At 43.4% G+C, this 14,434-nt stretch overlaps 1 protein-coding gene across 1 annotated transcript in view; it reads right to left on the bottom strand.

Moving 5' to 3' along the window:
* LOC138637604 (cytochrome P450 3A9-like) overlaps positions 1-14,434 on the bottom strand; it is a 104,101-nt gene that overhangs the window by 16,774 nt on the left and 72,893 nt on the right. Inside the window, exons 8-9 of the mRNA XM_069726423.1 lie at positions 1,867-1,994; positions 365-440 (exon numbers count right to left, since the gene is read on the bottom strand). Of these exons, the coding sequence (XP_069582524.1) occupies positions 365-440; positions 1,867-1,994 (204 nt within the window). The remainder of the gene's footprint in view (positions 1-364; positions 441-1,866; positions 1,995-14,434) is intronic.

Raw genomic sequence — 14,434 nt, forward strand, 5'->3', positions numbered from 1 at the left:
GTATTCACAATTGTACAGCCACACAGAGTGGCTGCAGACTTGTAGCTTAAGACTGGACAACCCTTTTAAGCGTCTATAGGTAAACATCAAGCATGGCTGACACAGATGATGGTGGCCTGCATTTGATCAACCATTGCTATTTTCATCAACTTAGTCTGATGTGTAGCGGGCGGCACATTTACTGCAAATGAATACAGGCAAAACATGTCTTATCACATTATTACATAGGCGCTCATTGTAATGAACCGGCCACTGTGTGTAGACATTGTTTACACATTTTAATTCCTTGCATTATGATTAGTTCATCTTTCGATTTCTGATCATGTATTGAGACATTTAAGAGATATTGAAAACCACTGAATACCTTTTTGCTCCTTGTTTAAGCCATTGGCATCTTCTACTCTAGAATCCAACATGAGCTGCAGGAAATCCACACGGCCCTAAGAATAAAGATGATTTCACAATTTTTAATTTATTTCCTTGTTTTAAGGATTTCTTTAGGAACAGTAGTATTCAGTATTATATTCAGATAAGTTGCCCCCTGTAATTTTGGCAAACTGATAGCTTTGGGGGAAAAAATTAACTACCAAACATAATACAATCTTTTTTTTTTTGGCACATGAAGCAGTAAAGGCAACAATTCTTCCCTTCATTGTCATGTTATCAATTAATGTAGAAGACTCAACCTAAGGATCATGATAAGAAGATAAATACCATGAGCTCTTGTCCTTGGTGTTTAAGGTGTGAAGCAATACCATAAGGAAGGACCCGATTTATACCTTTGTAATACAGAACATTTTTCTCTGTGTACACTCCCTATCTCTGTTTCAGATAATAGAGTGAGTAAAAATTATATAAATATATAGTTATATTGAAAAGTTATGAATCTATCATATGTTTTGACATCGAGAATAAACCACAGATGTGTGAACAACAAATATTCTCCAACACACAATAAGATTTAGGATGTACCTGAAGGAGGGTGGCGGGCAGAAGAAGACATGAAGTCAATGAGAGGGTTAAGTGTGTTTTTTACATGTGTTTTGTTATGCTAATAGTTTTTGTGATAAAAGTTATGTTATATTTTATCCCTATGGCCCTTGTTGTACTTTGGTTCTCCAGCAGGCTTTGCCTGTAAGGTTGTCCCTGGGTATGTGAGAGGTCTGTCCACTAGGGGTAAGAGCAGTTTTTTAGAAAATATTTTCCAAGTTATAGGGAGTGAGAGACTGTTAGACAGTCTAGTCAGCGTCCATGACTCAGACAGAACAGGTTCAAGTTCAGTGAAGGAGAGTGGAGTGGAGAGAAGGAAGGCTGAACAGACAGGGAAGCAGGTTCTAAAAGCAGAGCTGGGAGTGCTCAGTCAGTATTAGTTTCGTAGAAGAATGAGGACACAGGTTTGGTCACGCCTGGACAGTCTTGAATCTAAGGTTCGGAAGAGGTATAGTGAGTCATGCCTCTGTCTCCCTGAAGAGGAAGATGTCATTCCTGTTGCAGATTGAAGTGAAGATGGTGGGTCTCAGGACAGGATGAGGACAAGGACTGATGGATCACCAAACCAAGGGAACATCACTAACAAGAGACTATGTCTTATTCTGTATGCTGCAACCAAGTGTAACCAACATGCCCAGTAAAGTCGAACCTGTTAATCTGGACCCAAAGTCTCCTGTCTTGTTTGTAGCCGGATCGGGTCTCAATGACAAAGAGGTAACAAGGGCTCCCGAATAAAAAGTGAGTACAGAACCAAGTCCATCACACAGCACACTCCACTCTCACTTCTGTTTAGAAGAGGGGTTGTGGGGCAATCAGAATTCAGTTCCAGCCCACAGCAGAAGTAAACATGCGTGGCCCGCCTCGCTTCATACTTACGGAGTGATCTCCTTTCATCCGCTTCTCTTTAAAACTAGTAACAGCATTCATATAAAAATTCAAACAGTCTTTTGGAAAGAAATTGATATTTAGCCCCTCAAGAAAAGGACGGATGAATGGGAAAAGAACTGAAAATAAAATGAAATGCACAAAAATTACATTTCAAGTATTTTTCTACATGCACAAATACATTTTCACATAACTATAGTTAAACTTTTTCCACAATGTACTAAGAATTGAGAGGCAGAAGGAATAATATGAAACGCAGGTAAAACCTGGTACTCCTAAATTCACTAATAAGTTTATTCACAAGCCTATGTGCTTCTCTCCTATGACCCATTTAACTGAGCCAATATTTGGTGAGTAACTATTCGTCAGAGTGCTCGTTGACAACTATCCACCCCTCAAACAGGCCAGTAATCTCCCTACAAATGAACAAAAGACCCGGTGTGGTGATTTTTATGCTGGCATATAAGGTGAGATGTGATGCTGATAACATGAAATTCTATGCACACAATTTCATTAATGCTCGTCCTGTGTGTGTAGCATCTATAAGATTATGGACCCCTAGAATCGCAAGCTAGGCGCGAAACGGCCGTAGTCCATCACGACTATTTTCTCTCCTTGTAAAACTCCCCTGTCACTTGCACAACCACATTTTATGATGTTATTTACATAAAGAAATAAACGACTTAATCTTCAAGGATCAGATGAGTGCTGCAATTCCTTCTTTTCCTCCATATTGGTTATTGCATGCATGCTAAGACTGTGCACCACCCTGAAGAGATCCTTATAAAAGGTTCATGAAGCACATTGGGTTTTATTGACACACATGCATGGCTGCAATGCTATAATTATAGCTCCAACCCGCTGAGGAAGCCTGTATAGATGAAACTTGTTGGGGAGTCTATGTGTTGATCTTATCAGCTTTAGTGATACCAGTGCATGTTACAAGAGATAATTATCCAAATTATGCTGTATTGATCTATGTACTGCGGCCATGGTATAGGGACAGGGCCGGACTGGCCATCTGGCAATTCTGGCAAATGCCAGAAGGGCCTGTCTGGTCATGGGCCGCCTTGTCTGCAATGTTGTTAACAGAATCGGTGTTCTCAATACACCCATACTGTTAACAGTTGTGACGGAGCACAAAGTCGCTGACTCAGTCACTTACCCCAGCAGGCCACCGGTGTCATTAAAAATATTTGTCTTGTAGTAAATCTTGCTTTTATCTATCCAGGGTAATATTAGTAATATATCCCATCTAGTGCTTGGGGACGGGGACAGCATGGGCCTGTGTGATTTCAAATGCCAGGACTGAATTTCAGCCCCAGTCCGTACCTGTATAGGGGTGAAGGAATTGTTATTCCGAAATGTGCCTCGGGGTGCGCAGTATCCGGACCGAGCAATATTGCAAGGTATAGTCTTATTTTCCCACGCCTTATAATCTTTTTATGCATCATGCACATGGCACTTTATTAGGGCTCTTCTCACTTAGCACGCTTTTTATATGGGTGTACTCCAATATTGGGAGTCCCCTTTTCATTTTACTCACTAATTTATATATTTTTGCAAACACTTGCACTAGCTTTGTAGTCACGAGGCTATACACAGTCTTTTTTCATATAGAGATACTTTTTGAATGCTTGGTTGTTTTTCTATGATTTTTTGACATATACATGTGTGTCTCATCTATTTGTGAGCTTATGAAGCTAAAAATGTGGTGGAATATGAGATAAATTATATACTTACTATACCTTGTCCGCCATAGGATAGATTGGTCCTTGTTTTTATATATGGTTTATTAATTAATCTGTTTAAATATATTTTTTGGTTGTTATTCGGATACATGCACAATTATATTATACTAGATGGCAGCCCGATTCTAAAGAATCGGGAGTCTAGAATCCATATATACTTTATTTATTCAAATGTAAGAATAATACAATTAATAAATAATAGTAAGAAAGAACAAAAATAATAGGCAGTATATGGAGAAAACACCAAACAAAAGTTCAAAATTGGTGTGAAAATGTCACTGAACCACTTCACAACTAAATATATATAGTTTTGGTAAATGGTATTATCATTTTTTTGACGAAATTCGGCAGGAGCTTGAAGAGCAACGTCACTGGGCCCGCCTCCACGCAGTAGAAACTTGCTGTGAGGTAAAAATTCAAAAATCACACCAAAATGGCGGGCGGAGTGTGTCACAGTACGGCACGTTTCTGATTGGTCGCTCGCAGCAGGCGGCAACCAATCAGACACTGGACACTGTTGACGTCACTTATCTCCGGACATTAGCTCCGGACATTAGCTCCGGACATTAGCTCCGGACAGGAAGTTGGCACAAATTGTAGGAAGTAGTATTCTAGGCAATTATATATTAGATGCTGTTCTATTGTCATTAATAATATGAGATGAAATAAAATATACTTTTATTCTTTATTATCGTCTGCTCTTGGTGGTTCTTGGTCGTACCTAATTCGGAACTTGGTTTTATACTTTTTAAAGAGAATAGAATAAAAGTTAATTTATAATACATCCCGTAATTTGGGTTTATCTACCTTTTGGGTAATCTGTTACCTGTATACTGACACTATACACTATACTGTATTGTATATACAGAGCTCCTGTGTATAGTGTCACTGGTGATCACTGTATTATCTGTACACTGTATGCTATATACAGAGCTCCTTTGTAATAACGTCACCGGGGATCACTGTATTATCTGTATACTATACACCATATACAGAGCTACTGTGTATAATGTCACTGGTGATCCCTGTATTATTGCCTGTACACTGACACTATATACGGAGATCTTGTGTATAATGTCACTGGTGGTCACTGTATTACCTGCACACTGACACTATACACTATATACCATGTACAGAGCTCCTGTGTATAATGTCATTGGCGAGTCCCTGTATTATCAGTACACTAACACTATACACTGTATAATATGTACAGAGCTCCAGTGTATATTGGCACTTATGGTAATAGTATTTTATTTTTTATTAATGATCAGTACAGGGTCGGACTGGGGTGTCTGAGGCCCACCAGGGGAATGGACTCTAGGGGCCCACCCTACAGCTATATGCAAATATCTGTCAGTTGTTATCCCCATTATAGTGGAGCATTGACTGTAAAACACAGGCGGTTCTATGGTTAAAAACAAGTCATCACTGATCCTTTGGCTCCACAGGATAGGTGATCGCTTAGGTCTGACCATTAGAAACTACACTGATCGGAAGAATGAGGACGTTTTATCAATGACAGGACACTTATCCCATTTAAAATGCAGCAGCAGTTCAGATGTCTGACCGCAGCTCCATTCATTCTCTTTGGGGCTTACAGAAAATAACAAAAGTAGCGCTCGCAGCCACAGAGTGAATGAATGGATCAGTGGTCAAAGTCGAACATACCGCTCCAGTCTAATGGGGATAAGAGTTCCACATTCTGCCGACTGGGTCCCAGCAGTCAGACTGCCCCCCCACCGCAAATCAATACGTTATCACTAATCCTGTGGAGAGGTGATTACTTTTTTCATAGGAGAACCCCTGTAAGTGCATCTTTGAGGCTGTGATCCAAGTATCTAATTTCTAATGGAAATAAAGAATCTTCTCCTAATTAATATCAGAGAGAACAGATGACTGCCATACACAACACAATCCCCTATACTAAGACCAATAATACCCTATACAGGAAAAATACCAACACACCATGAACAGATCACATGGTGACTAAATAATACTACATAATAACAGCATATAGGAACCAAATAATACCACATACAAGGAGAATACCACACCATAACTAGACTACATATTCCACCACATAGTGACCGAATAATACCACATACAGGTGATAAATACCGCCATACCGTGACCAGACCACAAAATACCACCACATAGTGACCGAATAATACCACATATAGGGGATAAATACCACCACAATGTGACCAGACCAGATATTACCATAACATAGTGACTGAATACTACAATACTGATCATGAATACAAACCACAATACTAACAACACTTATTACCACAGTGACATTATCCACAAGAGCTCTGTACATACTGTCAGTATACATGTAATACAGGGATCACCAGTGACATTATACACAAGTGTACTGTATTGTTGTGAATTCTGTGGCAGAGCTCCCTCCTGTGGTCACAAGTGGTACTTCGGCTGGTTCTCTCTGTGAGCTTCCGTTGGTGGAGGAAAGTGGTACTGCGGCTTCTGAGTTTCCTTCCTCAGGTGATGTGGTGAAGTCATTAGGTGCTTCTCTATTTAACTCCACCTAGTGCTTTTATCCTGGATTCCAGTCAATGTTCTAGTATTGGACCTGTTTCCTCCTGGATCGTTCCTGTGGCCTGCTGCTCTGCATAGCTAAGTTCCTCTTTGCTATTTGTTTGCTGTTTTTTTCTGTCCAGCTTGTCAATTTGTTTTTTTTCTGCTTGCTGGAAGCTCTGGGACGCAGAGGGTGTACCTCCGTGCCGTTAGTTCGGTACGGAGGGTCTTTTTGCCCCCTTTGCGTGGTTTTTGTAGGGTTTTGTGTTGACCGCAAAGTTACCTTTCCTATCCTCGCTCTGTTCAGAAAGTTGGGCCTCACTTTGCTAAATCTATTTCATCTCTACGTTTGTCTTTTCATCTTAACTCACAGTCATTATATGTGGGGGCTGCCTTTTCCTTTGGGGTATTTCTCTGAGGCAAGGTAGGCTTATTTTCTATCTTCAGGCTAGCTAGTTTCTCAGGCCGTGCCGAGTTGCATAGGCAGCGTTAGGTGCAATCCACGGCTGCCTTTAGGGTGGTTGGAGAGGATTAGGGATTGCGGTCAACAGAGTTCCCACGTCTCAGAGCTCGTTCTTGTTTTTTGGGTTATTGCCTGGTCACTGTATGTGCGCTGACCTCTATGTCCATTGTGGTACTGAATTACCTTTCATAACAGTACTGGAAGCCAAAAGTACTAATGATTCCCAATAGAGGGAAAAAAGAAGTTCTGAGACCATTTTTTTTTCTTTGCACTGTGTTTTGCCTTTTTTCCCCTAGACATTTGGGTTCAGGACACAGGTGTGGACATGGATATTCAGGGTCTGTGCTCTTCATTGGATAATCTCGTTATAAATGTACAAAAGATTCAAGATTTGGTGGTTCAGAAGCCTATGTTAGAACCAAGAATTCCTATTCCTGATTTGTTTTATGGTGATAGAGCGAAGTTTGTGAATTTCAAAAATAATTGCAAACTGTTTCTGGCCTTGAAACCATGCTCCTCTGGTGACCCAGTTCAACAAGTTAGGATCGTTATTTCTTTTTTGCGTGGCGACCCTCAGGACTGGGCATTTTCTCTTGCGCCAGGGGATCCTGCATTAAGTAATATCGATGCATTTTTCCTGGCGCTCGGATTGCTGTACGATGAGCCTAATTCTGTGGATCAGGCAGAGAAGAATTTGCTGGCTCTGTGTCAGGGTCAGGATGAAATAGAGGTATATTGTCAGAAATTTAGAAAGTGGTCCGTACTCACTCAGTGGAATGAAGGTGCGCTCGCAGCTATTTTCAGAAAAGGTCTCTCTGAAGCCCTTAAGGATGTCATGGTGGGATTTCCTATACCTGCTGGTCTGAATGAGTCTATGTCTTTGGCCATTCAGATCGGTCGACGCTTGCGCGAGCGTAAATCTGTGCACCATTTGGCGGTATTACCTGAGCTTAAACCTGAGCCTATGCAGTGCGATAGGACTTTGACCAGAGTTGAACGGCAAGAACACAGACGTCTGAATGGGCTGTGTTTCTACTGTGGTGATTCCACTCATGCTATCTCTGATTGTCCTAAGCGCACTAAGCGGTTCGCTAGGTCTGCCACCATTGGTACGGTACAGTCAAAATTTCTTCTGTCCGTTACCTTGATCTGCTCTTTGTCATCGTATTCTGTCATGGCATTTGTGGACTCAGGCGCTGCTCTGAATTTGATGGACTTGGAGTATGCTAGGCGTTGTGGGTTTTTCTTGGAGCCCTTGCAGTGTCCTATTCCATTGAGAGGAATTGATGCTACGCCTTTGGCCAAGAATAAGCCTCAGTACTGGACCCAGCTGACCATGTGCATGGCTCCTGCACATCAGGAGGTTATTCGCTTTCTGGTGTTGCATAATCTGCATGATGTGGTCGTGTTGGGGTTGCCATGGCTACAAGTCCATAATCCAGTTTTAGATTGGAAATCCATGTCTGTGTCCAGCTGGGGTTGTCAGGGGGTACATGGTGATGTCCCATTTCTGACTATTTCGTCATCCACCCCTTCTGAGGTTCCTGAGTTCTTGTCTGATTACGGGGATGTATTTGATGAGCCCAAGTCCGATGCCCTACCTCCGCATAGGGATTGTGATTGTGCTATCGATTTGATTCCTGGTAGTAAATTCCCAAAAGGTCGACTGTTTAATTTATCTGTGCCGGAGCACGCCGCTATGCGGAGTTATGTGAAGGAGTCTTTGGAGAAGGGGCATATTCGCCCGTCATCGTCACCATTGGGAGCAGGGTTTTTTTGTGTAGCCAAGAAGGATGGTTCACTGAGACCTTGTATAGATTACCGCCTTCTAAATAAGATCACGGTTAAATTTCAGTACCCCTTGCCATTGTTATCTGATTTGTTTGCTAGGATTAAGGGGGCTAGTTGGTTCACCAAGATAGATCTTCGTGGTGCGTATAATCTTGTGCGTATTAAGCGAGGCGATGAGTGGAAAACTGCATTTAATACGCCCGAGGGCCATTTTGAGTATCTAGTAATGCCATTCGGACTTGCCAATTCTCCATCAGTGTTTCAGTCCTTTATGCATGACATCTTCCGAGAGTACCTGGATAAATTCCTGATTGTGTACTTAGATGACATTTTGATCTTCTCGGATGATTGGGAGTCTCATGTGAAGCAGGTCAGAACGGTGTTTCAGGTCCTGCGTGCTAATTCTTTGTTTGTGAAGGGATCAAAGTGTCTCTTTGGTGTTCAGAAGGTTTCATTTTTGGGGTTCATCTTTTCCCCTTCTACTATCGAGATGGATCCTGTTAAGGTCCAAGCCATCCATAATTGGACTCAGCCGACATCTCTGAAAAGTCTGCAAAAGTTCCTGGGCTTTGCTAATTTTTCTCGTCGCTTCATCTGCAATTTTTCTAGTATTGCTAAACCATTGACTGATTTGACCAAGAAAGGTGCTGATTTGGTCAATTGGTCTTCTGCTGCGGTGGAAGCTTTTCAAGAGTTGAAGCGTCGTTTTTCTTCTGCCCCTGTGTTGTGTCAACCAGATGTTTCGCTTCCGTTCCAGGTCGAGGTTGATGCTTCTGAGATTGGAGCAGGGGCTGTTTTGTCGCAGAGAAGTTCTGATTGCTCGGTGATGAAACCATGCGCCTTCTTTTCCAGGAAGTTTTCGCCTGCTGAGCGTAGTTATGATGTGGGCAATCGAGAGTTGCTGGCCATGAAGTGGGCATTCGAGGAGTGGCGTCATTGGCTTGAAGGAGCTAAGCATCGCGTGGTGGTCTTGACTGATCATAAGAACTTGACTTATCTCGAGTCCGCCAAGCGGTTGAATCCTAGACAAGCTCGTTGGTCGTTGTTTTTTGCCCATTTTGACTTTGTGATTTCATACCTTCCGGGCTCTAAAAATGTGAAGGCGGATGCTCTGTCTAGGAGTTTTGTGCCCGACTCTCCGGGTATATCTGAGCCGGCGGGTATCCTCAAAGAGGGAGTAATTGTGTCTGCCATCTCCCCTGATTTGCGGCGGGTGCTGCAAAAATTTCAGGCTAATAAACCTGATCGTTGCCCAGCGGAGAAACTGTTTGTCCCTGATAGGTGGACGAATAAAGTTATCTCTGAGGTTCATTGTTCGGTGTTGGCTGGTCATCCTGGAATCTTTGGTACCAGAGAGTTGGTGGCTAGATCCTTTTGGTGGCCATCTCTGTCGCGGGATGTGCGTGCCTTTGTGCAGTCCTGTGGGATTTGAGCTCGGGCTAAGCCCTGCTGTTCTCGTGCCAGTGGGTTGCTTTTGCCCTTGCCGGTCCCGAAGAGGCCTTGGACACATATCTCTATGGATTTTATTTCAGATCTTCCCGTCTCTCAAAAGATGTCAGTCATTTGGGTGGTCTGTGATCGCTTCTCTAAGATGGTCCATTTGGTACCCTTGTCTAAATTGCCTTCCTCCTCTGATTTGGTGCCATTGTTTTTCCAGCATGTGGTTCGTTTACATGGCATTCCAGAGAATATCGTTTCTGACAGAGGTTCCCAGTTTGTTTCGAGGTTTTGGCGAGCCTTTTGTGGTAGGATGGGCATTGACCTATCCTTTTCCTCGGCTTTCCATCCTCAGACTAATGGCCAGACCGAACGAACCAATCAGACCTTGGAAACATATCTGAGATGCTTTGTTTCTGCTGATCAGGTATCTTAACCAGATACTGGAGTTTCCGCCTTGAAACACGAGAATCCAAAATCTTCTCCACAATATACTCCAACTCCCCCTCCACCAAAACCGGAGCAGGAGGATCAATAGATGGAACCATAGGTGCCACGTATCTCCGCAACAATGACCTATGGAACACGTTATGGATGGAAAAAGAAGCTGGAAGAGTCAAACGAAAAGACACAGGATTAAGAACCTCAGAAATCCTATATGGACCAATGAAACAAGGCTTAAATTTAGGAGAGGAAACCTTCATAGGAATATAACGAGATGACAACCAAACCAAATCCCCAACACAAAGTCGGGGACCCACACAGCGCCTGCAGTTAGCGAAACGTTGAGCCTTCTCCTGGGACAAAGTCAAATTGTCCACTACATGAGTCCAAATCTGCTGCAACCTATCCACCACAGTATCCACACCAGGACAGTCCGAAGACTCAACCTGCCCTGAAGAGAAACGAGGGTGGAACCCAGAATTGCAGAAAAACGGCGAAACCAAAGCAGCCGAGCTGGCCCGATTATTAAGGGCGAACTCAGCCAAAGGCAAAAAGGACACCCAATCATCCTGATCAACAGAAACAAAACATCTCAGATATGTTTCCAAGGTCTGATTGGTTTGTTCAGTCTGGCCATTTGTCTGAGGATGGAAAGCCGAAGAAAAAGACAAATCAATGCCCATCCTAGCACAAAAGGCTCGCCAAAACCTCGAAACAAACTGGGAACCTCTGTCAGAAACGATGTTCTCTGGAATGCCATGTAAACGAACCACATGCTGGAAAAACAATGGCACCAAATCAGAGGAGGAAGGCAATTTAGACAAGGGCACCAAATGGACCATCTTAGAGAAGCAATCACAAACCACCCAAATGACCGACATTCTTTGAGAGATGGGGAGATCCGAAATAAAATCCATAGAGATATGTGTCCAAGGCCTCTTCGGGACCGGCAAGGGCAAAAGCAACCCACTGGCACGAGAACAGCAGGGCTTAGCCCGAGCACAAATCCCACAGGACTGCACAAAAGAACGCACATCCCACGACAGAGACGGCCACCAAAAGGATCTAGCCACCAAATCTCTGGTACCAAAGATTCCAGGATGACCAGCCAACACCGAACAATGAACCTCAGAGATAACTTTATTCGTCCACCTATCAGGGACAAACAGTTTCTCCGCTGGGCAACGGTCAGGTCTATTAGCCTGAAATTTTTGCAGCACCCGCCGCAAATCAGGGGAGATGGCAGACAAAATTACCCCCTCTTTGAGAATACCCGCCGGCTCAGGCAAACCCGGAGAATCGGGGACAAAACTCCTAGACAGGGCATCCGCCTTCACATTTTTAGAGCCCGGGAGGTACGAAACCACAAAGTCAAAACGGGAGAAAAACAGCGACCAACGAGCCTGTCTAGGATTCAACCGTTTGGCAGACTCGAGATAAGTCAAGTTTTTGTGATCAGTCAAGACCACCACGCGATGCTTAGCTCCTTCAAGCCAATGACGCCACTCCTCGAATGCTCACTTCATGGCTAGTAACTCTCGATTGCCAACATCATAATTTCGCTCAGCAGGCAAAAATTTCCTGGAAAAGAAGGCGCATGGTTTCATCACCGAGCAATCAGAACTTCTCTGCGACAAAACAGCCCCTGCTCCAATTTCAGAAGCATCAACCTCGACCTGGAACGGAAGCGAAACATCTGGTTGGCACAACACAGGGGCAGAAGAAAAACGACGCTTCAACTCCTGAAAAGCTTCCACAGCAGCAGAAGACCAATTGACCACATCAGCACCCTTCTTGGTTAAATCAGTCAACGGTTTAGCAATACTAGAAAAATTATTGATGAAGCGACGATAAAAATTAGCAAAGCCCAGGAACTTCTGCAGAGTCTTCAGAGATGTTGGCTGAGTCCAATCATAAATGGTCTGAACTTTAACAGGGTCCATCTCGATAGTAGAAGGGGAAAAAATGAAACCCAAAAATGAAACCTTCTGAACACCAAAGAGACACTTTGACCCCTTCACAAACAAAGAATTAGCACGCAGGACCTGGAACACCATTCTGACCTGCTTCACATGAGACTCCCAATCATCCGAGAAGACCAAAATATCATCCAAGTATACAATCAGGAATTTATCCAGGTACTCTCGGAAGATGTCATGCATAAAGGACTGAAACACTGATGAAGCATTAGAAAGCCCGAATGGCATAACCAGGTACTCAAAATGGCCCTCGGGCATATTAAATGCTGTTTTCCATTCATCTCCCCGTTTAATACGCACAAGATTATATGCACCACGAAGATCTATCTTGGTGAACCAACTAGCCCCCTTAATCCGAGCAAACAAATCAGACAGCAGCGGCAAGGGGTACTGAAATTTGACCGTAATTTTATTTAGAAGGCGGTAATCAATACAAGGTCTCAGCGAACCATCCTTCTTGGCCACAAAAAAGAACCCCGCTCCCAATGGCGACGACGACGGGCGAATATGACCCTTCTCCAAAGACTCCTTCACGTAACTCCGCATAGCGGCGTGCTCAGGTACAGATAAATTAAACAGTCGACCCTTAGGAAACTTACTACCAGGAATCAAATCGATAGCACAATCACAATCCCTATGCGGAGGTAGGGCATTGGACTTGGGCTCATCGAATACATCCCGGTAATCAGACAAGAACTCTGGGACCTCAGAAGGGGTGGATGATGAGATAGACAGAAATGGAACATCACCATGTACCCCCTGACAACCCCAGCTGGACACAGACATTGATTTCCAATCTAATACTGGGTTATGGACTTGTAGCCATGGCAACCCCAACACGACCACATCATGCAGATTATGCAACACCAGAAAGCGAATATCCTCCTGGTGCGCAGGAGCCATGCACATGGTCAACTGGGTCCAATACTGAGGCTTATTCTTGGCCAAAGGCGTAGCATCAATTCCTCTCAATGGAATAGGACACTGCAAGGGCTCCAAGACAAACCCACAGCGCCTAGCATACTCCAAGTCCATCAAATTCAGGGCAGCGCCTGAATCCACAAATGCCATGACAGAATAGGAAGACAAAGAGCAGATCAAAGTAACGGACAAAAGAAATTTCAACTGTACCGTACCAATGGTGGCAGACCTAGTGAACCGCTTAGTGCGCTTAGGACAATCGGAGATAGCATGAGTGGAATCACCACAGTAGAAACACAGCCCATTCTGACGTCTGTGTTCTTGCCTTTCAGCTCTGGTCAAAGTCCTATCGCACTGCATAGGCTCAGGTTTATGCTCAGATAATACCGCCAAATGGTGCACAGATTTACGCTCACGCAAGCGTCGACCGATCTGAATGGCCAAAGACATAGACTCATTCAGACCAGCAGGTATAGGAAATCCCACCATGACATCCTTAAGGGCTTCAGAGAGACCCTTTCTGAAAATAGCTGCCAGCGCACATTCATTCCATTGAGTGAGCACGGACCACTTTCTAAACTTCTGACAATAAATCTCTATCTCATCCTGACCCTGACACAGAGCCAGCAAATTTTTCTCTGCCTGATCCACTGAATTAGGTTCATCGTACAGCAATCCGAGTGCCAGAAAAAACGCATCAATATTACATAATGCAGGATCTCCTGGCGCAAGGGAAAATGCCCAGTCTTGAGGGTCGCCACGTAATAAAGAAATAATGATCTTAACTTGTTGAACTGGGTCACCAGAGGAGCAGGGTTTCAAAGCCAGAAATAGTTTACAATTATTTTTAAAATTCAAAAACTTAGCTCTTTCTCCAGAAAATAACTCAGGAATAGGAATTTTAGGTTCTAACATAGGATTCTGAACCACTAAGTCTTGAATGTTCTGTACACTTATAGTGAGATTATCCATCAAAGAGGACAGACCCTGAATGTCCATGTCCACACCTGTGTTCTGAACCACCCTGATGTAAAGGGGAAAAGAAAGACAGAACACAGTGCAAAGAAAAAAAAATGGTCTCAGAACTTCTCCTTTCCCTCTATTGAGAAGCATTAGTACTTTGGGCCTCCAATACTGTAATGAACAGGTGATTCAGAACCACAATGGACCTTGAAGTTCAGAGCACACAAAGTGACCTGACAATTACCAAAAACATAGGACGAGCTCTGAAACGT

The sequence above is a fragment of the Ranitomeya imitator genome, chromosome 5 (genome assembly GCF_032444005.1).
Source record: "Ranitomeya imitator isolate aRanImi1 chromosome 5, aRanImi1.pri, whole genome shotgun sequence".
Lineage (NCBI taxonomy): Eukaryota > Metazoa > Chordata > Amphibia > Anura > Dendrobatidae > Ranitomeya > Ranitomeya imitator.